General features: G+C 43.0%; 1 protein-coding gene across 7 annotated transcripts in view; it reads right to left on the reverse strand.

Moving 5' to 3' along the window:
- The window catches only part of MAP7 (microtubule associated protein 7), a 125,403-nt gene extending 99,158 nt beyond the window's left edge, over window positions 1-26,245 (reverse strand). Inside the window, exons 1-2 of one of the 7 annotated variants that reach the window (XM_049799859.1) lie at window positions 26,122-26,197; window positions 12,454-12,600 (exon numbers count right to left, since the gene is read on the reverse strand). In XM_049799859.1, coding sequence (XP_049655816.1) covers window positions 12,454-12,600; window positions 26,122-26,167 — 193 coding nt within the window. In that variant the 5' untranslated portion in view covers window positions 26,168-26,197. Of the gene's footprint in view, window positions 1-12,453; window positions 12,601-26,121 lie in introns of all 7 variants that reach the window. The other 6 variants (XM_049799857.1, XM_049799858.1, XM_049799863.1 and 3 more) reach the window with 6 other exon arrangements.
- Between the last annotated feature and the right edge of the window lie 757 nt (window positions 26,246-27,002).

Here is a 27,002-nt window from a genome sequence, read left to right on the forward strand (position 1 = left end):
TTTCTGAAGCCACGTTAGCTTACATTGTTTCAAGAGCAGGTGTTTCCTTAAGTGATTCACTGGTTGCAGTGTGTCAAACCACACTCCTAGGAGCCACCACAAGGGCAAGCAAGAGAGGATGGTAACAAGCAGATGAGGGTAACCTCTCTCAATAACACAGACCCCTTTCTTAAAGCTTTTACTAACTTATCAGGTCAAGTTTACAAAGCCATATTGTTGTTTCCCCTACCTTAAAAACCAAACAAACAAAACCACAAACCACAAACAAAAGCAGTCAAAGACATCTCAAAGTATCTCTGCCTGAGAACTCCACTGAAAACTGGCTTGTAGACATCCACATTTCATCAGCAGAACCTTCTTGTCTTGATTTATAGCAAAAAAACCTACAGCCTCGCCATCTGGGACTTGATTAGTGATAAGAGCTCGCTACTGGCAATTATCTAGATCTTTTAGAGAGTAAATCCTAGGACAAGTTTATGAAACCTCCATAATCAAAGCCTGGAGTATAACAAGAAAGACCAAAGAACAGCAGTTCCTCAAAATTTAAGCTAAATCTTCACGGAGTGCTAAAGGGAACTGCTAGTAGCAGCAAGACACACTGAACTCCTTTCTACAGCCAGGCAATAGCAGGCTCTGTTTGCAGAGCTAAGACGAGCATAAATCACCTCTGCAGACCCTGGGGTCAGAAGCCCATTCAGAACTCCCAACACATTGTACTCATGGAGATGCTGTCTTCATTTCTCAGGAGAGGAAGATTAAACTGTCATACTGTCACCTCAGTGATATCTCAGCCTTGGAATGTTGCTCATCACACAGATACCAAACAAGTAAAATCTGTAAGGATGGCGATTAAACAAAAGTCTAACAGAAAAAGGAGGCATCCACAAGCATCGCCATGGTGTGACTGTCACAGTCTTCACTATACTGCTTTCCTGTGCTCTGCATCAGTTACTGACTACAAAGATTTATGTAAAACATATTGCAGTGAAAAGCCAAGTGTCCTGGTTTCAGCTGGGATAGAGTTAATTGTCTTCCTAGTACCTGGTACGGTGCTAAAGAATGTTGATAACACACTGATGTTTTCAGTTGTTGCTAAGTAATGTTTAGACTATAGTCAAGAATTTTTCAGCTTCTCATGGCCAGCCAGGGCACAAGAAGTTGGCACAGGACACAGCCAGGGCACCTGACCCAAACTGGCCAACGGTGTATTCCATACCATGGGACGTCCCATCTGGTATAGGAACCGGGAAGTGAGGGCAGGGAATCGCCGCTTGGGGACTAGCTGGGTGTTGGTCAGCAGGTGGTGAGCAACTGCCCTGCACATCATTTGTACATTCCAATCCTTGTATTACTACTGTTTGTCATTTTATTAGTGTTATCATTATTAGTTTCTTCTTTTCTGTTCTATTAAACTGTTCTTATCTCAACCCACGAGTTTTACTTCTCTTATGGATTTTCTCCCCCATCCCACTGGGTGGGGGAGGAGTGAGTGAGTGACTGTGTGGTGCTTAGTTGCTGGATGGGGTTAAACCACAACACCAAGCTACTCTGCATACAGTCTTCAGTGACACTGAGCATCTGAGATGTGGTTTACAGCAGCAATCCAAGTAACTCACAGGGACAGCAAAGGTCACAAACTCCCTGAACACAAACTAGTTGAAAGCTGTGTTTCTTAAACTTGAGAAGAACCCAGTGAAGAAGAATCCTAGCACAAAAGTAAATAAATACATTATGGAGTATTTCAGAAAGGACAGATTGGAAGTGTAATAATGTACCAAAATGCTGTTAACCCAGGCACAATGACAAGCACAAGCTGCTTGGTCTGCAGCCTGGTTTTATTGCCAATACCTCACTCGGCAGCTGGTTGTTGCTGTCCTTTTCTGGTTTACAGATGGCGACTGCCATCTGCTTTTTCTTTACCCCTTTACCCTCTTATTTTGCAGTTCAGACTGCAACTGAACACAACACTTTAACATAGCTAGATAGCTGGAGAAGATTGCTTAGGTTCTGGGTTTGGGGTTTTTTGTTGTTTTGTGGGGGTTTTTTTGGTTTGATGGTTTGTGGGTTTTTTTAAACAGACTACTTTTTATTCCTTTGCTGCAGGGAATAAGAAAGTGAGGTAAACATGTTTTGATTTTTCTAGTGAAGGGGAATGCACACAAAATGTGGAAGTAGCATTGTCTAGAGTTTGCATGGACTGCATGTCCAAGATGGGGTGCACATTCCTCCACTAGATAGCTGTTACAAATAAGAAGGAATGACCAGCAAGAAGGCTCAGCAGTTTGTTTTCCACCATACAGCCACTGCTGCACTCAGAAGCATAAACATGTGCGAACTCTAATGACATGACACCTTTGTGTCTTCAAAAACAGCTCAGCCACATTTGATGTCATTCATGGTGTCTTAGCATAGAAGCCAAAATCTAGTATTGTAGTTTTCATCAGTGCATTAGTCAGCAGGCAGGCAATGAGGAAACTGACTTTGAAAAAGGAAAAAAAAAACAAAGCTAGAATGGGCTGTGTAAAAGGATGACTTCTCATGTCAAGGGCGGGTAACTGGATAAACCTGCATTTCCAAAAGAGCTTTCTGAAAAGCTTTCTGAAGCAGAATTGAGAAACAAGATAGCTCTGTACACTATGATACAACAGTGTGAATAAAGTTCTGTCAGCACTTCTATAATAAACCTTGCCAGCGCAGGAGTTTAGAATGAAGCTGAAAGATCTGGAATTCAAGAATGGAAAAACCAAGCGTCTTCAGCACACTTAACAGTATGTTTTAGGATGTTATGCGATTATAGGTCCAGAAACTTTCACTGGACTTTGAACTAGTTCCAGCTAGTCAGATTGCCTCTGCCCAAGACGACAGCGCTACGATCATATTCCCATCAATTAAATTAGAATTCAGGAATCATGCAGAAATGTTATTTTTGAAAGTGTACGCTACTTGCTCACTCCTTTTCCTCACTGTGTGCCGGCACAGACAATAAAAATTCTTAAGGTTTTCTGTGTCATCCACTATCCTCAGATCCTTCAGGAAGCATCCCTGTTCCTGATAGAGAGCATATTTCTAACACAGCATATCACGCAATAGGAGGTGGTTATGGCACTAGGCTGCAGCAAGGCTCTTCTGAAGACAAAACTCCCCCAGCTAGAGTATCTCCTGGCTGCAGGGGTGTGAAGTGGTACTAGCCTCATTCCACAACCCTCCAATGCTAAACAAAAAAAAATCAGCAGCAGATCACAGAAGAGATCTGTGAGCAGTTGTACCTGACATGCCAGACTGTGAAAGGACAGTTGTTCCTACATCTGCTTCAGAGGTAAGAGGAAGACCCAAAAGAAAGCTGACTGGGGAGGGTGTCACGACCAAGACGGGACAGACCAGGGAGTCGTGTTTAACTTGAAATTCCCTCAGGCTAAAGTAAGGTGAATGACACCAAACAATCAGTTAAAGATTTTATTCATGACAGAAGCAAACTGAACTGTCAGGGAGGTTTGGTAGCAGGTGGCAGGGTTTCTCACAACAGGAACTGGCATAAGACTACTTCTGTAAACTGTGTAACCCAGGGTAACCATATATGTCAATTCAGGGAATAAGGAGATCCCTCCCATCAAGTCATGAGGTTCAGAGCAGACCCCCTTGCTTTCTAGACTCCTCCTCTGAGAAGGGCCCAGGGGCAGCTGGATCTGCTCTTAGTCTCAGACTTGGTCAATGGTTTATGTCTTGAAACAGATGAGGTGTAGGGATTGTGGAAGAGGAAAAGGAAAGAGAGAAGACAGAGAGAAAAGGAAGAGAGAAAGATTTCACCGGTCCTGGGTCCAGCGCTGGTCAGTCAGCCGAGGGGTCCAGTTCCGGTGGGCTTGCGCACCAGGGGCTTCAGTTTGTGTCCTTTTATCATCCTTGCCCCTCTTTCAGGCAGTCACCTGAACTCGTCAGGCTAATGAGCAGATTTTGAGCCTTTGGGCTTCGGGGGTCATTTGTGGAGTAACTTCTCCTTCCCTACAGACCTGGCCATTGTTTGATCTTTGTATCAGAACAGCTTATCAGAACAGGGAGCTGCCACCCTCCAGCACACCCTCCCCCTCCTGTTGCTGATGTCTGAGCTGATGGGCTTTTCACCTTGGTTCCTTGCTGTGCAGGGTTTGTCTTTAAGCAGAACTTGCCCCACCACAATGTTTGAGACATTAACTCTTTCAGTCTCTCATGGGGGAGGGGGGGGGGGGCGGCGTCAACCTCCATGTGAAAGACTAGGCCAATTAGTAGGCATGACCGGACATTCAGACTGTAGAAGTATTAAACAAGTGAAATAAAGACTGAAGAGCAGGTAGCCAGCAACCAAACTACAAATTCTGTTTCTAAGTACACTGAGTGCATTCTGGGACTTCCAGTACCTTGAGTATTTCTCCCGGGTTGTTGAGGTTTTTGGCTAACTCTCAACTCCTAAGCAAACTAACACTTTGCCTCCTCTTCAAGTTCATTGTAAATCTGGCCTCCAACACACACTACTGAAAACCACTTACTGAGATTAAGGACCAACTGTAAATCCACAACTATGACTTCCAACAGGAAACTCCAGCTTTCCCTGAAGCCAGCTGTACAGACACTAGTACCAGAAAAGGAAGAGTGCTTCAGCTAACTAAATTTTTATTCTTAAGTGAAGGACGTCAACTGGAAGATTTCTATGATTTGGAATCTGTGCTACTTTCCACATTTTGCTTCCCACCAGTCTCAGCAGATACCTGTGCTGGATTTGCTCAAACTCTTGATTCCAAACCCAGTTTCCTCTTGTTGACATCTACACAGATAAACTCTATAAATCAGACATGAAATCAAGTCTACAGAAGCATAGCTAATCCCTGAGAAAAACTGTTGCCTCTACAGAGCTAAAGAGCAAAACGAGGCTTCAACAGATCTGAAACAAATGGAAGATAATCTATTTGCCCAGCATTAATAAAAGGGAACAAAAACTTCAATGGATTTTTGATCTGGCAAACTATTAGAGAGAATCTTGTACCATTATCCCATTGAAACTACAGAAGGTATTACTCTAGTTCAAAACAACTCAACAGTTCCCAGTACAAACACACACACACAGGGCAGCCTCAGGTCTGTGTCAGTACTGACATGGCAGTTCAGCTGTCCACTGGCATAGCCTGCCCCAAATCCCTTGTCTCCTCCTCTAGTACAGGGACAAATTCTACTTTCTGGAGAAACCTGCATCCAGGTTAAACTGCAGTGACCTGCCTACTGGAACTTTGTTTATTCTAACCATTATCAGCAAGTTAATCATTTAAAGGAGAAAATGAAGCCAACATTCAAGTGCTTCTCCTCTGAAACTGCTAGTGTAAAAAGAAAAATTTAAACAATTTGCATGCTATTCCTAGTCATTCCTATCTTGAGCTTGACTAAGCAGTTACACTACATCTATACATACAGATCACTAAGGTGGGGTTTGGGACAATTTGGCTATTCAGTGGCTGTCATAGTCAAACTATAAATCAATGAGATCGGAGTTTTGTGTAGAATTTGGTAAACATGATTCCACTCCTCTGAAAGGGATAAATACTTTGCCTCAAGCAACAAGATGTGAAAGCTCAAGTTTTAGAGTAATCCCTAATTTGATTTCTGATGTTTCATTTGCATTTTTATTTGTTTATTAAACATTGCCTGTAGCCTCCCTCACCTTCATTATACAGATCTGACCCACAGACATCAGCATCTACTCATACCATGCTTCCACTCAATGCAGGTGAAACTCATATGTATGAGTTTCAAATAATGCTTGGCTAGAAAAATAGTGCCCTGTGAGATGCACCTTCAGTGAGTGAAGGCAGTTAATTAAAATAGAGCAAATTGCATCAATCATTGTGGCATTTGTTCTCCTAGCACATTACTGTTGTTGCCTGAGGTTGGATAGACTGGGTTAAATAATTCTGTAACATGGCTTAAAAAACAAACAAATACCCCCCCCCTCCAAGTCACTTCTGAAGAGACTTCTGATACTAATACAAAACTCTTTTGAGATGCTTTCACTTAGAACTCTGAATTCTCAAATACCAGAAAAACAAGTTCTCCAGTTGTAGAGTACAGATTGAATTTAAAGAAAAAGAAAAAAAAAAGAAGCACAGAAAGTACTTTGTGGGTATCTGAATAAGCAAAGAATGTACATGGGTGAGTTTGTGCAGGAAGAAAAAAATATGTACTCCCACTGATTCAGCTGAGCCCAGTAATGAGTAGAGTTCCATCATCACTTGCTCATGGCCAGAAGCAACACTCTGGGCAGTGCTCATTAATTTCGTCTGGAGTTCAGTATGACAAGCAAAAGGGTTTCTCTTAAAAATAAAGCCAGACTTCTATGTACCTGGCTACAAAGACAACTTTGAAGGAGTGAATGGATACGGCAGTTTCTGAGCAAGCTTGCAAACAGCAGCAAGAGTGCCAAGACTCTTGACACCACCACAATCACAAAAACATCACGGGATTTAACTGCAACATACTTCTTTTAAAAATACGTGCTTAGCCATTGCCTCATTTTTCCACTGCAAAATAAAAACAGTACTACCCAGGCATGTGTGATGTGGTACAGATAGGGCATAGAGGTCCATTTCTTGCTGTCATCTTATTCCAATGGCATGTTCTGTATAAAACCCTTTAAAGAGTATTATTTGCAATTTTCAGGGCGGGGAAAAAAAGAAGAATGCAACAAGACCTCAAAGAATTTAAAGATCCTTGGACACAGGCACTACTTTCCAGGTCTCTCTGTCTCCCATAAGAAATGGCCATAAACCTACATTGCTTTTGCAGCTATTTTCCCCACAGTTGGAATTGTATTCCCAATTCAAGCTTTTTAAAGCCACTGCTTTTACAATGGTAACAGTGAATAATGAGGAAACTCCACTGCTTGCTATCAATCCTTCATGAGCAGTGTTTCTTATCCTATAAAACTTTCTTAAGAGTTGTCTAAATTAAATTGAACTCCAATCTTTTTGCAACTTCAACAAGCATTCTATCCTGCAATTACAGTAACCAAATACTGCACCCTGTTCTCACATGGACAGCCCTCATAAATACTATGCCATCATTTATATCTTGGTTGAAATAATCCCATTTACATACAAAAGTTACTTTGCAAAATTCAGTCTTGCCCTAATTAGTATTATCCTCAGTTCACATGCCAAGTTAACGTGAATTCCTTTTAACAAATATCTTAAATTTTAAAGACTATTAATATTGTACTTATTTGGACGTTTACCATTCACATACTCCATGTCAAGTATGCTCCCCGAGCCCATGAATAGATCACAGGCTGTTTCACCCCACAAAATCACAATCCTCCAGAATGAGCAGTGAAAGTCTCTTCTCACAGAGCTGAGCTAGAAGTGTAAGATGATTCTTACCCAGCATAGATAAACTCTCAGTAATCCCAGCACACACTTTGATGAGCAGACTGTGTTACAACCAACACAAGCCAAGTCCTCAGACCTGGGACTTCCACTCTGAAAGCCAGAGGGACTGAACAAATCAGATTTGCTCCACTGGTCTGCAGACATATTCTCTGCTATCCCTGAGACTTCCAACACAGTCTCTTTGCTTTACCGCAAATTAATTATTTCATGTTAGGATCTCTTTGTCTTTATTACAAATAAGTTGTTTCATGCTACCCAGCACCTACAGCTATGAACAGTGAAATCCTACAAAGACGACAGCTTTGTAGTAGCTTCCTGAAAAAAACACGATCCTTCTGCACCCCCAACAGCTGCAAATTAGGTAATGAAAAAAGGTTTTTTTTAAGAATGTACCTCCCAGATACTTTGAGGGCTGTTTTTAAACAAATGGCCAGAAAAAAAGTCACAGATGATACTTTTGAATCCCTCCTTTGGCCTTGGCTAGCAGAAAGAAAGAGGAAGTGTAAAGAAACATCAGCAGAACTCACTTGAAGATGCAGGACACAAACCACATTGTCCAGGTTCTCAGCCCTGCCCCTTTATACAACCAGCATTGTAATGAGAATTGGTACTTCTTCCTTCCTTCCACCCACTTTTTCCCCTAACTTTGTCTCAAATGCAGATGGGCAAGTAAGGTACCAACTGTCTCGAAAATCTCCAATACTTGATTTTGGTGAGCCAGTTCATCAGCCTTTTAACAGCTGCTCACTGTTCTGCTTAAAACAAACCAGGTCAGCCTACTGACTAGCATTAAGAGGCCCCATAGGGAGAACCACCATCCCAGGCAGTTTTGCTGGTTTAAAGTGTGGTGGAAGCCAGAGACCAAGCTGTCATTCTAGATCCAGCCTGAGGCATAGACTCCGCATCGTGGGTAAGATTACATTTCCACACCCCATGCAGTACCTGTTTTGTAGGTATACGGTTTCAGTTTCCAGGACTATCAGTTTAGTGCCCTTGAAGATACCAAATTCCCTTTTCTTTCAGGTAACTTAAGTTTGTGTTTGGGTATAGACATACAGCAACAAAACAACAACTGAATTCAAAGTTAGCCAAGCTAAGTTTAACAAGGAGTATTTATTTCCCCAATACATGCAGAACACAGACTAAGCACATAAACAGTCGTGTCAAGAAATCTCCCTCATCTCTCTGGATGAGCAATGACTACATCCAAAATGAGCATAACACAAAATCACCATCCACACAACAGCGGCGAAATCTGCTGGTAATAACAGACATTGCTGCCATGCACCAAAAGACTGGAAAAAGCCCTTTTCTTGTTGTCAAGATGACAAAGAATCAGTGTTACTGTTCAGAAACCTAAAGCATATATGTCTAGCTTTTTATTAGCAGTGATACTTACTCAGCAGATTAGATATACATTGCCTTGATCAGTTTTAAATAAGCAGGCAGGTGCAGGATTCCTTTGCTATGTTAGTTGAGACTTCTTTTCATTCATTTGCCATAAATCTCATAAGGTAGCTAATTCAGTTATTAATTATTCAAAATTTATAATACAGAAATATGAGCATTACTTTTCCACGCTCTTCGAGTGATAGTTTTAGAAACACAGTATTATCAATAGTCTGAGAAAGTATTCCCCCCGCCCCCAAGAGGAAGGAGAGGAGGCATCACTTTAAAATTTCATAAAATTGGGTCAGTTATTAAGACTACATTCAAGGTGCACAAAATCAACAGGGCAGAGGGAAATGCTAAGGTGAATTGAATTGCTTGTGTCTGAATTCAAAGAATGGCTGAGGCCAAAGTTCACACACACAGGATGGATACCTTTAATTAAACACTAATCTACCTAGACATATATTTGTAATTTACATAAAGAATGACATTCACACACTATCTTCAGTCACAGAAACAGTATTTGTTTTACAACACAAACTTTAAGAGAACACTGAAGCTGTTAAGTGTGTGGTTCTGTGCCTCTTTTGTCTGGTTTCTTTGTGGATATAGTTGCAGAACTGCTGGAAAGCTGATGACTGAAACCAAAACTAATTCAAGTGCAAAATAAGCTTCTGTAAACCTGTACAAATTGTATTCAGGAGTGCACTATGTAGCACAATTCTTGTATGTTATAACAGGAGAGCAGAATAGAGGATGTTAATAAAAGTAAAAAAGGCAATTGAAAGTCATTTTTATTTGCACTGTTCTACTATGCAACAGCTGGACCTCAACACCCTGCAGTAGTGGCCGCTATACAGACACATAACAAAAATGCAGGCCTTGTCCCAAAGACAAGAGAAGGAAAGGAAGTTAAAATATTTGGTGAAGAAGCAGTGTATACTATTCACGTCAAAGGAAAGGAAGTATCAGGAGCACATTGCTACAAAGATCACTGCAGGCCTTTAATATCTCCAGATTTAAAAAAACAAACAAACAAAAACAACAACAAAAGAACTTTGACAAACATTTTCATTATTTGTTTACACTAGAAGAACAAACTCATTGCCTACCAGACTTCTCGGATTACAATAGAGGCAGCCAAAGACAAGAAAAGAAATGGCTGATATCAAAATCAATTTACAGAAAAATCTCACAAATGTTAGCCACTTGATGATCCACATAAATATGTTTCCCAGATGACAAAAACAACTCTCATACAAATTCTAATAGAGTCTAAGTATTCTGAGAAGACTTGAACTACCAATATGTCAATTATTTTAGAACTTGTGATGATATTAAAATATCCTTAATACAGGAATGAGCTGTTTTACTACTACAGAGTATCAGATCCATTAAAGGCCTCTTGGGTTTTGAACTGCTGTACAAAGACAGGTCCAGCATGATTACAGAAACTGCAGAGGAAGAAGACATGTAGCCCACCTCCCACTGAAGATCACACTGACTTGGTGTGTGATAGCATGGTGAAAATAACAAAGAAACATCTCAGCAGCTGAAGGTGCTTGCTGAGCAAACAGGACAGGTAAAGAACTACAACAAAGCAAACACTGTAAAGTAACAACAGAACAGACTCTTAAAGACTCAAGAAAGCCTTACATGGGTCCATCACACATCTTATGTTTCAGCTCAGAGCTGCACTAGAGTGACCTTGCTTCATACTGGGAAGGGAAGGGAGAACACCACCCTGAATACATGCATTCTCCATGACCAGGCATTCCAGCTCTAACCCACCTAACCACTGATAACACATTCATATGTACAGGAAGGTAAATAACTACATGTATCAGTGTGCAAATGGTGTTCTAGAGACAGTATGAGCCATTTTAAGTATTTAGTAAAAGAAAAACAAATGAGTTTACTTTCAAAATATTTTGTACAGCCTCCTATATTATTTCTCACTAGGAGCATTCAAGGTAAGCCACCAAATTTTTATCTTATTAAAACCACATGCACTTGTTAGTTTGCTGTCTGTGCTCCTGTGCACATTTGTCTACTTATATTTCACAGCAACAAGAGAAAAAAGAAATAATCAAAAATGGAATCTCAGTTATAACAAAAGAGGCAAAGGATAAGCCTATCTGTATAACCACTGCAAGTAGAAAACACTAGCTAAGTCAAAAAGAACTTTTACCCTGGGAAACTATCAGTGCCATTGAACAAAACCAGGAAAATTATTGATTCTTAGCTTTGTGGACTGCTGACTTTAGAAGTCATCCAGTGGGTGATAAAGGAAAGTAATATGCCTCTTAAAACATTAAAAACTCAATAACCTCACACTAGAGTTTGCATCTCAATATTATATGGGCAGTTTCAAATATACAGAAGAGCAAGTTACTATGTACACAAGACCCTAACACATGAGGCACTGGCAATATATATTTTATGACAACACTCAAATCTGTCAGGTTCATTACTATTCTGAGAAGAAAAAAAAAAGTGCAAGCTGCAAAGTCAAAAAATCTTGGGTTCTGAATTTGTTTGTAACAGCTACCAAGCTACCTTCTTCCTTCAAGGAAAAGAAAATAACGAGTTAGCTGTAAGTGTTTCAGCTCTAATAAATATACATACTATAAATTTGCTATTTAAATGCTTGCTAGCCTCTCCTGTTACATGGTAGAATGGCAACATCCGAAATTTGAAACACTGTCTTGAGGCTATAAACTAACATTTGTTTTGTAAACAAACAAAAATCTGGTACAATTCCCTCCGCCCCCCGAATAAGATCACAAAAATGAGTGCTCACATAAATGGAATCACTTGATCACACAAAAAAAAAAAAAAAAAAAAATTGTCAAACTTAAAAATGCCAGTCACAGTTGTAAGGTGCAGGATACCTCCTAGACCAACAGAATTTAAGCACTAGGATCCATGTGGAAAACATTAATTACATTATGTAAGTATGTAAGATAGTGGCTACACAGGCTTGAGAGACCTCTTTTATAAATCAGTGGCCATCAGCATACCCCCCCCCCCCCCACTACCACCACTCACCTACCTTAAACACCATAAATATTTTTCTTTAGCATTTACAATTTGTTGGGGCTTTTTTGTGGTTTGGGTTTTTTTTTGTCAGACTTCTCAAAGTCAGTGTATTTGAACAATGTGTATTTTTCTATACTCTGCCAAAGGCACACTGCCCCTTATGCACACGAATGGAAGTATTGCTAATTTTACATTGTCTTTGGCAAAGCTGTCTTCTATAACAGGCTGGTATTGCATTCTGTATTCTTCAGGATTGCAATCACTGTTTTTTACAGGTGTTTATCTGGACTGTGCACAGAAATCAAAGAAGACACACACAGAAATTCACGGATATGTTTCTGATGCAGGACCCTCATCCCTACTAGAAAAAATGGGGTTAATAACTAAAAAGTATTTTTTCTTCATGTCCAAAGCAGATTATTGCATAACAATCCAGGGGATTTAAATACAGACACCTATCATGCAGAGTGCATTTGTGGGTGCCAATATGCATTGCCAAACTGCACCAGTCACTTACAGACTCTCTATAGCACACAGAAGAGCTAATAAAACATTGTGCCTCCTGTGCAGCGTACTTCACACACTGCCCTGATCGCGCTGCAGAACTGCAACATACCTTTTGGTCTTTTGGAATTCCCATTCTTTTGCTGCTCATCCTCTTCGTTAATGGTGAATAAACCCAGGGGATTTTGCCTGGCACTTTTCTTCAGTCTCTCTTGTCGGAGGGCAGTAATTGAACCGGGCATGTTGCTGTTGCCTCTTGCTTATCAAAAAAAAAAAAAGTAAGAAACTGCAGCCCCTGCTTAGCTGCTAGCTGCAACACTGCCTGTTCATTTGAGCACTTGTAATAGATCCCCTACGGATAAGCAGTATGCAAACAGCTGACAAATACCAACATCCAGTTGGAAGCAAAAGGCTTGCAGTCTTTCCCCAGCTTCAAGAAAAGCCCTAATTAAAGGCACATTGGTTTGGATGCCGCTCTTCGCTGTCTTAACCTGTTCAATCGGATCCCAGCCCACAGCTCCAGGTTCCTTGCCGCAGCACCCTTTTCCCTGCAACCCTCTTCCAGCTACAGCATGCTAAAATATTCAGCACGCAACACAAGGAGAAAATATGATACGCCGCTGTTAACAGTTGCCCTGACAACACTGACACATCCTAATCAAAGGGGGTCTATGAGTGTTGTCTCCTCAGCTGCAGCAAGCCAGCCTCAGGAACGCTGTCTCCCACCCGCTCGCAGAGAGCTAGAAGCACCTCGGCTGCGGGGACTGACTGCTCCTTCCTCCGCGCAGGGCGGCGGGAGGACAGAGCTCTGCTTGCACAAGCAGATGAGCACCGAGGGAAAAGAAGCCTGGAAGGCTCCAGGCACCAACCTGCATTTTGCCAGCCGCTCTGTTTATTCACGTTTAGAAATTTTAGCCTAATCTAAACTCAAACAATAAGGGCGAGTCTTCTTCCATATACGCACGCGTGTGTTGGGTGTCGTGTCTCCCCCCACCCCCCCCTTAACTTAATCACCTTCCTATGCAGTGCATACCTTTCGCATTAGGAGTGCATACACCCTCAATTACAGGCATGTGTTGAAACATTCTTTTCCATGTGTGAAAACTCAAAAATCAGCATTTCCAGCCTGTACAGACAACATCGGACAACGAAAGGACTTTTGGAGTCAATATACTGTACCGCACCATTAGTTTTACAGCACCAACCATTAACATTCACTTTACAAAATGACAAAATATGAACAGCCTGGGTGCTTTTAATTAGTTGGATTTCCTTCATATGCTGGCATTCTGGATCTTCTTTAGCCATTTATGACAGAGCACTTGCTCACAAGTTTTGCAATCTGCATGTTCCATTCTTCACAGCTCCAAACGCCACTATGCAACATGCTGGATGTTCCACCTGTGCAACCTTAATTTTTATCCACTTCCATCTCTCTGATTCAATGTGCACTCACCATTTAAAAATGCTACTGAAGAACTGCAAGCTAGAACATCTCTATAACGTTCAAATTACAGGATTCTCCCCACTGCAGATTTTTTTTTTTTAACAGAGAAACTTGAAGTAACATGACCACTTGCCACGAGATGGCACATACATTAGTTGACAAGTCTGCAGGTGGCTCATATTGAAAACGCAGGATTATACAGACATATGTGATCACCTCAATGACATGGGTAACAATACTGAAGAAGAAGGGTCCGAGTTTATGACAGTCAATATGATATGTATCACAGTGGCCTGGGATGCTCTTTACAGGGGATCATGCTCAGCTGGCAGGACAGCTCTGTTATCACACACCTCAGGCTCATCAGCCAGGAACCCAGTGGATGGAGAACACAGCACCACCTGAAGGCTCAGCTGGACCATTCTTCCTTCTTCTCCAGAGTGGGCACAAAACACCCAGCCAAAACACAAGTATTCTGCAGAAGGGAACCAGTTCTGAACCAAGCCTGCAGCTCGCCTGCAGTACATATTTCCTACTGGCTCTGTCCTGCCACTTGGCTACACCTTGCACTGTCTGGGCGTACACGGAAGCTATACATGATGACATTTGTCTACATTTAAAGAAGCTTTGTACTAAAGGGCGTGGACAGAAAAAGAAAAAAAAAAGGTAAGAAAAAAGCTATAACACAAGCTGTCCTTTAGCTCAGCAATTTGCCTTCCAAGGTTTATACATGCTACTACTTCATCCTGCAAGTGAAACAGCTGCATTCCTCAAATCCCACCCACTTAATGACTACCACAAATACTACATAACAGTACACACATAGCCACAAAAAGAGGATGGTAGTTACTACCATGAATACTTTTCATACGTGCCCAAGACTGTTGCCAACAGAACAAAAGTAACAGAAAACAACACTTGCGTGGCAGCTTAGTTAATTAGCATTCCACTCCCTTTCACTGTTTTAAGTCACTGAGAAAGGATTCCTGCCCTTTTAAACATTCTGTTAATCAATCACCTTTAATTGCTAAACTACTTAAATAGGCATTTTAAAACATATAAAAGTATCTAACAAAAAAATACACCTAACTGGAGGGGCTTCCAAAGCGCCTTTGAAGCTTACAGGTATGATAACTGTCCCAGTGCCTCCATTTCCCTATTATCTGAGGAGTCACAGAGAACAGCTACAAGACTGAGAATGCCTTCCTTGGTCCTTGTAGGATCCCCTGCACCCGTAAGAGTGACTTGCTCTGAGTACAAAACATAGTAATGACTAAGTTTAGTGCTTCAGGGGCTGGTGAAGATGGATTTGAGCTATGACACACAGGCAACTGAGGCGTTGGTGCATATTTCTTTCTGTTGACTTACTAATGGAGAGGTAAATTCTGACAGAGGAAAAGGATCAACAGCACATTCAGCTTACATAGCATGATTTTATTTCAAGTCCTCTGTGGTTAAAAACTATGCCAGCCCAAAACATGCTTCCAAATGCCTAATAAAATAGCACCCTAGCCACCTGCAACCTATTACAAATGAAAGGCATCTGTTAGAACAGAAGATACCACATAACTTTAGGTACTTGTTTTTTTGTAAAAACATCTTCCTAATAAAACTATTAAACATGCATAAAAAGGTACCAATTCTGCATAAAACCAGACTGTACTGACAAATCCCCTCCCTCCATCCACTGGTTTAGGGCAGAAAAAGAAATTCCTGAGGTATCCCTAGCAAGAAAGCTTTATTTCAGCCTTGTTTCAGCTATGTGGGAGCTTCTATATGAAAACCGGGATGAAAGCAACATTCCCTTGAGGGAGCAAACTGGTGGATAATTTTAGTAGCAAAGCTGTTAAATTCTTTTTAAAAAACCCCAAAACAAACCAACAAACCCCCAAACTATTTGCTTACACAGCCCCTATCAGTGATTCCTCCCGCCGCCCCCCATGCCATTAGTCAGACTGTGTACTAATACAGTCACAGTTGAGCTCTTACTGATGGGGTGAGACTCTCAAAAGATGGAACGAGGGCAACTGTATATCTTGAGGGCACTGGATAATTTTTGGTTTTTTCCTTTTTATACCACTTTCAAACTCATTATCAGTTAAACCACTACACTTAAACACACCCACTTTCACCTACTGGATTCTATAGGCATAATTACCTGCACAATACATTATCTGATATGCAACAGTCTTAAACAGCAGTTTGAACAAAGACTATTAGGATAATTATATTATCTGGGAAATGTAAATATTTATAACATGCTAACAGATGTTTCTGCTTTAACATCAGGTATTAAGGCTTGATATCTCTGCCTATGAAATGAAAAGCAAGTTGAAGCCAGTGACCAGAACAGTCACCATGATACCTACATGTAGTCTACCATGGGTAATCTGATACTTTTCAATGACTGAACTCTAGATTTGCCATCTTTTCATTCACAGGATTGCTTCAGTCCCTGTAAGCTATCCAGAACCTACATGAAGCTCGTTACTGTGATTTAGAGTATAATGAGTTGCACCTAAGTTCATGTTCTACAGCTGCTGCCTTGTGAAGCACTCTTGCCAGCGTGAACTTATTAACTTATGCTCTTTCATAGGGGGGGAATGACAAAAGACAGTATTCAACAAAAGTTTGCTAACTAACAGAAAAGAAAAAACTTGTAAAGACAAGACAATTTGTACCTTTTCACAAGAATTGTCAGGCTGTGATAACCATACCAGTGTATGTTTTCAAGAAAAAAACCACTTAGTGTATCACTAACTGGAAGCTATCTTGTATCATTGGGCACACCAGGTTACATTACAGAAAATCAAGCCAACTGAATGCAGGATCATATACTATTGCAAAAGGGGCAAAAGAAATTTATAGACAAATTGCCTACGAAAAGCCCTACAAACAGAAGCAATCACAAGACATTGCTGAATCACAATGTACAGCTTTTTCCTCCCACTCCACAAGACACCCATTTTATGTTCATCAAGCTACATTTTACAGGAATTTCATGTCTTTCTCCTGCTATTTTCTTAGTATAAGAGCACTTAAAATACTATTTTAAAGAAACACCATACCCAAAGAGCAAGCAACCAGGGTTTGACAGGGGAACCTCCCCGCACCCAGCCCAAACCACCAAAACGCAAAAAAAACCAAACCCACCCACTCAATACTTTGAGGTCTAATAAGCTGTCAGTCTTAACACACACAAAAATCTAAAGTCTGCCATTATTGCGAACCCCAGATGTGACCACTAGCTTATCTCCAGCCTTCAAGCTCCTCTTCTTACCCACTGCCAGCCAGAGGAATTAAAAAAAAACAGTTTGAGGCACAGATGCATCAAGCCAGTTTCAGAAGCCAGAGTCGCCTGCTCACCACTGCTGCTCTCTAACACTTAAGTTCTCTGAAGGCTGAGGTAAGTTGCAACCTCCAGCCTCAGTTTCTCCACTTATAACAGGTAATTCTTCTTTTGAAAGAATTCATTGATTCTTACAAAATACTTTTTTTCTTTTAAAATACCTTGTATGACCTTACTGTTACGAGAGCTACTCAACAACTATTCAACTACTGAAACAATAAAGGAAAGAAAAGCTTGGACTGTGAAAACTACAAGCTGAACAGAGAAGTCACACATGTGCTTTAGTACTTTTAGAGCATTACCCACAATCCTTTTCTTATCCTGTTCTTCAGTTTTATCCAAAACTGCTAACAGCTGAAGATCATTTTCTTGTGGGGTACCAAACCAAAACCCCAACCAACCGAAAAAAAAAAAAACCACCCACAAACTTGAGACAGGTCTGGGTCACAGTATTTGTAAAGCAAAATAAACATTGTTCTAGTTCTGCTCTTGGATGTTGATTCAAGACCTTTTAACATAAAAGGAAAGCTTTCCCTCAACTTAAGTGCATTTTGTATCAAGAATTAGATCAAGTCAATACATTATTTTAACATATGCTCCTTTCCAGCTTGCCAATATTTCCCTATTATTTCTGATTTTCTTAGTACTGAGAGGTTCAGGGCAAGGCAGGTATCCAGCTTATATAGTAGCATCAAGAAAGGATTTTGCATTTATAGACATGTTTTTTCAGAATGAAACAGTAAGGTTCCATTGGGAACTAGGGTCCAAATGTTTCTTTCTTGGAAAGAAAGATCAGGAAAATCAAGGTACAATTAGAAGCTCCCATCCTGTTCTGCAAAAACAGTGCACCAAAAAAATTTAATGCCCCTACCCATGAAAACACACAATCATATTTTGTATGGATGTTTTCAACATTAATCACCTATGTCAAAAGCCTTTTTTAAGAAGTCATTTAAAAATACATAATGTAGACAGTGCTAGATCATAGAATATCTCAAGTTGGAAGGGACCTATAACGGTCATCAAGTCCAACTCCCTTCTCCTCGCAGGACAATGTTGGAATACAGATTATGGACACTAACTAAACTCCAAACTCAATCTCTCCCTAATTTCTTTCAGGAGACTCATCTTGTTGCATTTACTTTCTACTTCACTAGGTTTTAAATCAGGCCAAAAAACCTGAGAAAGTAGAGCCCTTCCCCTGCTTGTGTGAGAAAACAGCTATTTACTCAGCATCAAAGGACTGGAAGCCTTCTTTTCAATGCCATGTAAATCTAGGACAGAGCAAAATAGCCTTAAAAAGACAGTCAGGATCCCCCCTCCCCGGTTTAAAAAAAGAAAGAAAAAGAAAAGTTAAGTTGGAAATAGCAAAAATAGTCACCATATCAGAAAAAATACTTGCTTCCATTAAGCCAACCACTGTCTCAAACATCATGCACACCTAATCTTTTCCACTGTTGCTCTTGTATTCTCTTTTCCTTCTATCTCTTATTGTCAAAAAAGGACTGAGAATAACCTCGTCTTTACAGAGGTTTCTAAGTCTCTCTTCAAAGATATCTCTAAGGCCTCACTTTTATATACAAGATAATAAAGGACTGGCAGATTATTTTTATAGCAGTACATTAATTTTTTTAAACAACTTCTGTATTTAGTGTATAAACATCTGATATAATCATTGATTTCTTCTTTCTACCTTCTTGGAAGCAAAAAAGGCCCCTTGCATTGATCAGTAAGATTGAATATAAAATGCTAGAGAATAAGAAGGGAAACCTTCATCTTTTTGACTAATGAGAATCCTGCTGTCAAGAGTATAGATGCACTCTGAATAGCTTTAAATAAGCAATGAGTCGATTCACTTCTAAAAGTCAAGGCCATAAAACCACAGTACTTTCATGAACTTATTCTTCATTCATCCATTGAATTAGGTGCTTCAACTCAAGAAAAAGCAGGCTTTTTCTAAGCAAACATCCACTTAAATACATGCTGAGGAAACAGAGAGGAGCCGCAGTGGATTACTACGATGCTTCAGAAAGCAAACTTAGAAAGGCAGGTTCAGCTCTTTTCCCCTTTCCCTCCTGGAGTTTGAACAAAAGCATCTTTATTCTGGTTTCACATATCAGTATCTCCCTTTCCAATAAATTGAAATCAGAATTATTAACCATATCTACCTAAGGGATGATGAATTTTAAATCAGCTAGGTCTGGAAATGAAAAGCAGACACTAGGTCTTTATTTTCCCATCAACTATTCTGACTATTTTGGCTCCTTTAGCTTGCCCATCTGTTTATGGGTCCCATCATATGTGCTGCAAAGACTCTGCACATTCTAGATTTTTTGATCAAAACAGTAAGACGACAGCATCTACAGTCCTGCGGGTGAAGAATATAAGAGCAGCCATGGCAATCATCTCACATGATGTAGGAGACTTGCTTCTCCACTCCCCACCTTGTCCTTACCCACTGCAGTTCTGGTGAATCACAGGCAGGCAGCTGTGCCAGCAGCCAGCCGCACTGCCTACAAGACCCTGGAGCAGGAGGCAGCTCCACCGGGAAACATGCCTTGGCACATGTGCTCAGGCACTGAAGGCTTCTCTCAGAGGTGACCTCTTCCCAGTTTCAGCTGTCCCCCTGACATGTGCAGTGCCACACACTGGACCAAGGGATGCTGAGAGCTCCTCAGAAGTGACTAGGCAGAAGGTAAGCATTAATCATTTTCCCTTCTGTCAATTAAAACTGAACCTGTGTGCATTTCCATGCGTAGGAAAATTGAGGAGAAGGCTGGGAGCCCTGCCCTATTCTGACTCAAACTCACTCATCAGAGCGAAAGATGTGAATACGGAGGCAAGAATCTCATCATCCACAAACACCTTGAACACATACGCACCAATAAAACAATACAAGTTGTACATTAACAAGTCTTGTTACATTTTTTAATTAAATGGATTTGCATAGTATGACTAATTATAAAAATTGCATAATGCGTACCACGATGAATAAAAACATACTAGATCATTCTTAGCCAACATTTTCTATTTATACGTAACAATGATACTGGATCAGAGTAGAACATATCATGTAACTTCAGCCAATGCTCAGTTAAATAAGGAAAGGCAGTGAGGAACGGGGACTTCACAGGGCAGTAGGAAACTGGAATTCAGTAGAAGACAGAAGTCATCAATGCTGATTACCCTACTAACTAACAGCCTGGTCAGTGTTTCCACTGCTTCCATTTGTAAAAAGAACTATTTTTCAAATACCTAGTTTGTACTCAGGTCAAGAGAACCAAGCACTTGTAAAGCACTCAAAATTAAGAGCACTTGCGTATCTACTAAGCATTTTGGTAGAAATGTGAGCATACTTCAAAGAAAAGGCACTAAGCTTTTTCATAGAAACGTGAACATACTTGAAAGAAAAGGCAATGTGCCAAGACCAAATTAATATTTTCTCCATTGTTTTATTACCGGCCATATCCGATAGATGGAATACTGTGAACTACTTGGTGCTGGGTTAATTAGCAGTGCTCTCCTGACGTCTTACTTCCCAACACATTTCTTAGAAGGTGACCAAGAAGTCTGGACTTTTAGATTCCATTAACTTTAAAGGAGAACACATTAGCATATCAGACACAGACATAAGAAATATTTGGAGATATCGGTACTTTATTTCTCCCCTCCATAATCTAGTCTCACAATGACTATCAGTGTAGGGCACGAATCGTCCCACCACTTGCATCTCTGAAGAATCTTAAAGTCAACAGGACTCAGGGTTGCTAACTCCATCCGTTTGAATAATGAGGCAGCCTACCCCCCATATATCATCTTAACAGACAACTTTGGGTCATTTTCCTTGAACTCTGACAGATATCCTAGGATACATATTTTCAAGATTTTTCTCCAAACCCACAAAGGCTATGAATATACCTTCTACTTATTTTAATGAAAGCACAGATTGATTTTAATGAAAGCAAATATGGCACAACTCCAGGATCAATACTCAGGAACAGCTGCAGAATTAAATCTGAAGCAGTTTAACAAACATACTGTCTTCTCATAGTCTTTTTCAGCTTAAACATGTGTAATATGCATGTAGCCTGTTCTGCCACAGTTCCTAGCAGGCCACTGCATTTGTTTAGCAGAAGTCACACACAGGGGATCCCCTTCCCAGAGGAAAAGTGGTTGTGCAAAGAGAGTTACCGCAACATCATCAGCAGCATGCTGTGGCTTGTACTGTGGGTCTAGGTTTATGCACATTTTTTCAAGTGGAAAAGAAAATATGTTGTTGCAAGATTATACAGTATTTACATAATTGAGGCAATTATTGCACTGATCATATTTAATTACATTTAATACCACAAATAATTTTCAGCTGTAAAGTATTAAACTTGTTTATCTGTGATAGTAAAAAAACCAGCTATCATACAAATAAAACAGTAGCCATCTCAGATTACTGTAAATTTACAATTTTTACAGTCTGAAATAGCACATACAAAAGAACATCCATTTTCAAAATGAAGCCCAAGTAAAATGACAATGCATACAACTTCAGCTAGATTAGTAGAAGCTCTCTTCCTGTAGGGGAAGTAGCACTTAAGCCAACTGCTCCAACATCATTTAGCAGGTCTGATTTTTCATGAGTTCTGGAGGGTTTTTTTGGAGTAGTGTTTTGTTTTGGGTTTTTTGTTTGCGTTTGTTTTTATTTTTGTGGGTGGGGTTTTGGGTTGGGGTTTTTTTTGGTTGATTTTGTGTTTGTTGGTTTGGGGGTGTTTTTTCCCCTCCCTTGCCCGCCCTCCCCCCCCCCCCCCCCCCCGCTTCTTTTATTTTTACACTAGCAGTGCTAAGAGTAGATGGGTGGAGAAAGACAGCCTGACTCACATTACACAATATGCATATAAAAAGGCTTGTTCAAACTTTTCCACAGCGTATAGTCCTTGCACAAACATTACTTGACCAATGAAAGATACCAAGAGACAGTACTTTAGCAGCTTTCTAAAGTGGAAGGATGGCTTCTGTAAGGATTTTAACCCTCTCACCCACACTTTTAATTTAGTTGTATCATTTTCATTCTACAAGCTACTGATAAATCAGTCTCATTCATTCAGAGCTGAAGTCCTGACTCAGGAGACTGTTAATGTTGTAAGACCAATTAAGTAATTGTAAGAACCGGGACAGAATTTCAAAGTTTGAATAGGTTTTATCAGCGGGGGGTGGCAACAGAAGAATTGCAGATCCTCGGCTTAATTTATGTATTAAAAGATAGGAAATACTTACAATAGGGCTAACGTTTAAGTAATTACGGATTGAAATCAGAGTACTCCAACAACATACACACTTTTAGCATTTGTAAGCATATACTGCCACGGCAACATAACATTTCGCTTCAAATCACCGTTACCTTCACGACCCTTGCGCCCTGATAACCGAGGTTTAAGTGACGACTCGGAGCCGACAGCAGCCGCCGGAGCACGGTAACCCTCGGGCGGTACAGCCCGCCCAGACCGCAGGGCCGGGACGGCCGCCCCCGCTGCCGGGGCGCGGGACGGACGGACGGACGGACGCCGACCGCCCGCCCCGGCGGCTCCTCTCACCCACACTGACCCGGGGACACCAGCGCCCTGTGCCCAGCGGGGCCGGCAGCTCCCCCCGGAGGGAACGGGAACCGGCCGGGCCGGGCAGAGATAAAATCCCTGGGCGAGAACACCGGGTAAACCCTCTCCGGCAAAATGCTTTCTCACCGCTGGGAAGGAGCCGTGGGGAGCCAGGCGGCGTTTTTAGCTCCCACCTACCGCTTGCCTTCTGTACCTTTGTGTTCTGCCCTCCAATGCATCTATTTGTTAAAAAAAAAAAATAAAATAAAAAGATAACTCAATAAGCTAAAACTTGATTTATTCTCAGATGGAGAAAATGCCAGGATAAACAAGTGATAGATGAAAAGTCTCACCAGCTGTTACAGAGAGAACACCTCAGTGTTTGGCTTTAACAAGCTACCTGGCACTGACATCATTTAAAGCGCAGACTTGCTTTGCTGCAAAAAGAACAGAATGATATTAAACTCACTCAGACAAGAACACTAAACTAGAAGAGTTTGCAAAATTATTGCAATAACGTTTTTTGCAACGAAGCCAGCATACTGCTCTCTCTGGTCTCCCAGCGCCTAAGTGGATTGTTACCTGTGCCCAGAGCTGGCCAAGAGCACGCGTGGGGAAGTCTCACAGGCTTCCCGAGGCACCACCGTGTTTACGGGTGGGCAGCCAGAAAATGAGGTGCCTTAGAAGCTTCTCTGGTATTCCCCACAAGAGGGCCCTGCTCATCTCCGGAATCACTGAAAAGCTTGGTAGCACTATAAGATGGTCAACTAGCTATGATTAAAAAATTCTGACTGGGATAAGTTAGTGTAACCCCTTAGCACTGTAATCATTTTGCCATCTGTGCATTTATGAATGGCACAGTAAAAAAAAAAACCCTCACCCTGGTAATTAAGCCATTCACCTGAAGAAAGCTAGTTAAGCGCAGCAGACCATCTGCCCAACAATAAAGGGATCCACTTGTAACAACTCTCTTCAAAATCCTCATGGTGCTGTTAAAGCTCTCCCCAGCACCAGCTCTGAAAGTCTGTATATCTAGCTAGCCACAGGAGGGGAAAAAAAAAACCAAACAGCCCAAAACCCAAACCAAACAAACACACAGCTATTTAGCTAGTTTGTTTTGGTTTTTTAAACAGGAGCAATAAATCAACCAGTAGGTAGTTTCACCAAACCAGGATGGGACATTGACCTTCCTGAGGAGCCGGATCCGGACCCGGGTGTTCTGCTTGCAGAGCAGACCACAGCCGAAGCTGTCCACGTGGCCCTGCCTGGGTACACATCTCCTGGCTCACAGATGGACCAAACAGCCACAGAGCAGCTCCGTGACATGCTGCGAGGGTGTTGCTGTTTGTGAACGCCTGGAAAGCGGCCCCTGTGATAACTCGGAGACCTAAAAGAACCTCCGCAGACAACAACAAACAGCTTCACAGAGGAAGTTTAACTCTGACATTTCACACACGAGGAAGTTCTGAATGAACTTTGACAGCACAAAGCAACTGGAACTCAAAATACCCAACAACTCATGCAAGCAGATCCACCTCCTGTCTAGAAGTATGTCCTAATGAGTAAAAGTTCAACACAGTTAACATGAAATGAAACTACAAAGCAAACTCAGAATAAATCTAGGCACATAAGACTCGTTAAAACTACACATATGTAAAATGCATATCACCTGGCAGCTCGCCTCCAGTTTTGGTAATGATTAAAAAGACTGATAATAAGTTAAAAAAAAAAAATCACATCAACAATTTAAAGTAGGGAACTCGTTAACAGTTTGTTAAATGTGGCTTTAAAAATACATTGACAGCCAGTTCTTCCTGTGGAAAGTGAAGTTAATGTAGTTACAAACCTTGAAACACATAGGATAACAGATGCACATCCTTTCTGAAGCTGAACTTAAGAGTGATGGCTGGGAGCAATTTGTAAAAAGGACTTCTGAGCAAAAGCACTATACTTCTGACTTTAATACAGAAAGACAACATTTGGATGATTCTGCCCACAGTTGTTGCTTATGACTGCATGCCTACATTATATAAAATATGTATTAAAAATATTATACTGGGGAAACAGAGTTAACCAACAGCCAGATGGCCTATTCAGATGTTTTGATGAAAGACCTCACTCTGTGATTCAGAGATAAACTTGGACTCACGTTGGAGAAGTGAAGAACTGGCAAAGGGTGAATGGAATTGTACTGTGGAAGGAGGGGAAAAAAAGGAAGAAAGGAGAGGACTGAAAGCTGGAGTCAGACTTCACAGTCCAGCAAGCAGCCCTCCTAGTGAACATGCCAGAAAGGCAACCCCTCCAGTGCCTGCAAAAGCAAACAGCATCTGCGCCTACAACAGTGATACAGCAGCCGATCCGCTTGCGTAAGCCAAAATCTCCTCCCTGCACCCTCCTCGCCCTCAGGACAAAATAAAAGGGTTTTTAAATGCTCTAGCAGCGTATGTCCCTCCTTAGCGGAGATGTAAAGACACCTCCCTGCTTTCCCTATAGGAAGCACGGGCTTTAGAAGCCCGTGGCTTGCGCGCTTTTAAGGCGCAGCCGAAACCCCGGGCTCCTGCAGACCGCCCCAGGCCTCGCTCAGAGAGGCGCCCGCCGCCGCCGAGGCGCAGCTATCAGGTACCGTAACCCCACCGAGACATCCCTCCTCCCTCGCCGGGGCTTCCCTCCTCCCCGTTAGCTGGATGCTGCAGGTATTCACCCTTAACCGCAGAGCTCGCCGCTACCTCAAGCCCCGTTCAAAACCCGCCGTCCCGCACGCCCCGGGCTCCCGCGCCTCCTCCCCGGGCCCCTTCCCCTCCGACCGGACCGGACCGGACCGACCGGGCCTCCCCCGCGCGGCTCGGCACCCTCGCGTTAGCCCTGTCGCGGGGCCGGCGCCCGGCAGCACACCGAGCCCCGAAAACGAAGGGTTTCGGAACAACAGGCGGTGCCCCAGGCACGACGGCGCGCACCCGCCGACACCCCTCGGCCGGGCCGGGGGATGGGGGATGGGGGGGGAGGGGGGCTGCTTCTCCTCGCCGTCACGGCGGGGCACGGGCCGGACGCGCCGCCCCCACCGGCTCGGCACGGCTCTGCCCGCCGGCCGGGCCGGGCCGCAGCGCTACTGCGTGGGGCCGCCCCTCCGGCCGGCTCCGGGCCGGGTCCGCAGGAGGCGGTTCGCGGTGGGTGACACCCGGGGGAAGGAAGGAAGGAAGGAAAGCCCCCTCGCCGCCCGGCGGGCACGGGCAGCCGCGGGGCGGCCCCGCACCTGTTGCGAGAGGAGGCCACCGCCGCCGCCGGCGGGCCCCGCTGCGCTCCCTCTCCTCACGGCCGCCCGCAGCCGGCCGGGTGCGCGGGGCCGCCCGCAGCTGCCGACCCGCGCCGCTCCCCCCCCGACCCCCACCGCCGGCAGCGCCTCACCTGCGGGGCGCCGGCACCCGCCGCTCCTGCCCGCGGCCTCCGCCATGTCTCCTCCTCGCCCAGCGCGGCTGCTCCGCCCCGCGGATCCGCGGCCCCGGGCAGGTGAAAGCGCCACGTCCCCCGCCGGCGGGATCTGCCCGGGAGCAGGTGAGGGCGGGCCCGGCGCCCAGCGGGCGGGTAACGGCCGCCCCTCGCGGGCACGACACCCCGCCGCCCTCCGCGGGGGTGATGAGGGGGCGGGCGGCGACCAGCCCGCCCGCAGAGCCGGCTCCCTCGGCAGCCCTGGCCTAGCCGCTCTACCGGTGTTTCCCCAGGTGTTTTTTTCTTTTTTTCCTTTGGTTTTTTTTTTTTTTTTTTCCCCCCTCGGAGGGGCTCCCGCCGCATCGGCACCGCTCATGAGGTACCGGCGCGGAGAGAAACCACGGGTTTGGGGATGATTACCAATTCCTTGCCGGTGTCTGGACAGGAGGCTGGAGGAGCAGCGGCCGCCTCAGAAGCCCAGGCGGTGCGCCGCGTCCTTTGGGAAAGAGCTGTACGGCTGTAGTCTCGTTATTACCGCACGTGCTTTTGAACAGCCTGTGAAGAGCTGTCAACACATCAGTCCTTTCTGTAAAGGTCATGGTCTCGTTACCTTTCCCATGAGGTCGCCTCAACTTGCCCTAAGCTGCCTTCCAGGGTCATAAGTGCGTTTTTCCTTAAAAGCGTTCTAGGGCTAGATTAAAACATCAATTCGTTTTGCATCTGCTTGCAGGTCGTGCCAGTCATCACAGCTACAGTTGAGGAGAGGTGAATGAATTGGGGAACTCATGGTACGCAGCTGTGGCACGCATGCAGGCAAGCAGATGGAGAGGTGCAGCTCCCTCAGTCTGGCGCGCTGGACA

This window comes from Accipiter gentilis, chromosome 5, assembly GCF_929443795.1.
Source record: "Accipiter gentilis chromosome 5, bAccGen1.1, whole genome shotgun sequence".
NCBI lineage: Eukaryota > Metazoa > Chordata > Aves > Accipitriformes > Accipitridae > Astur > Astur gentilis.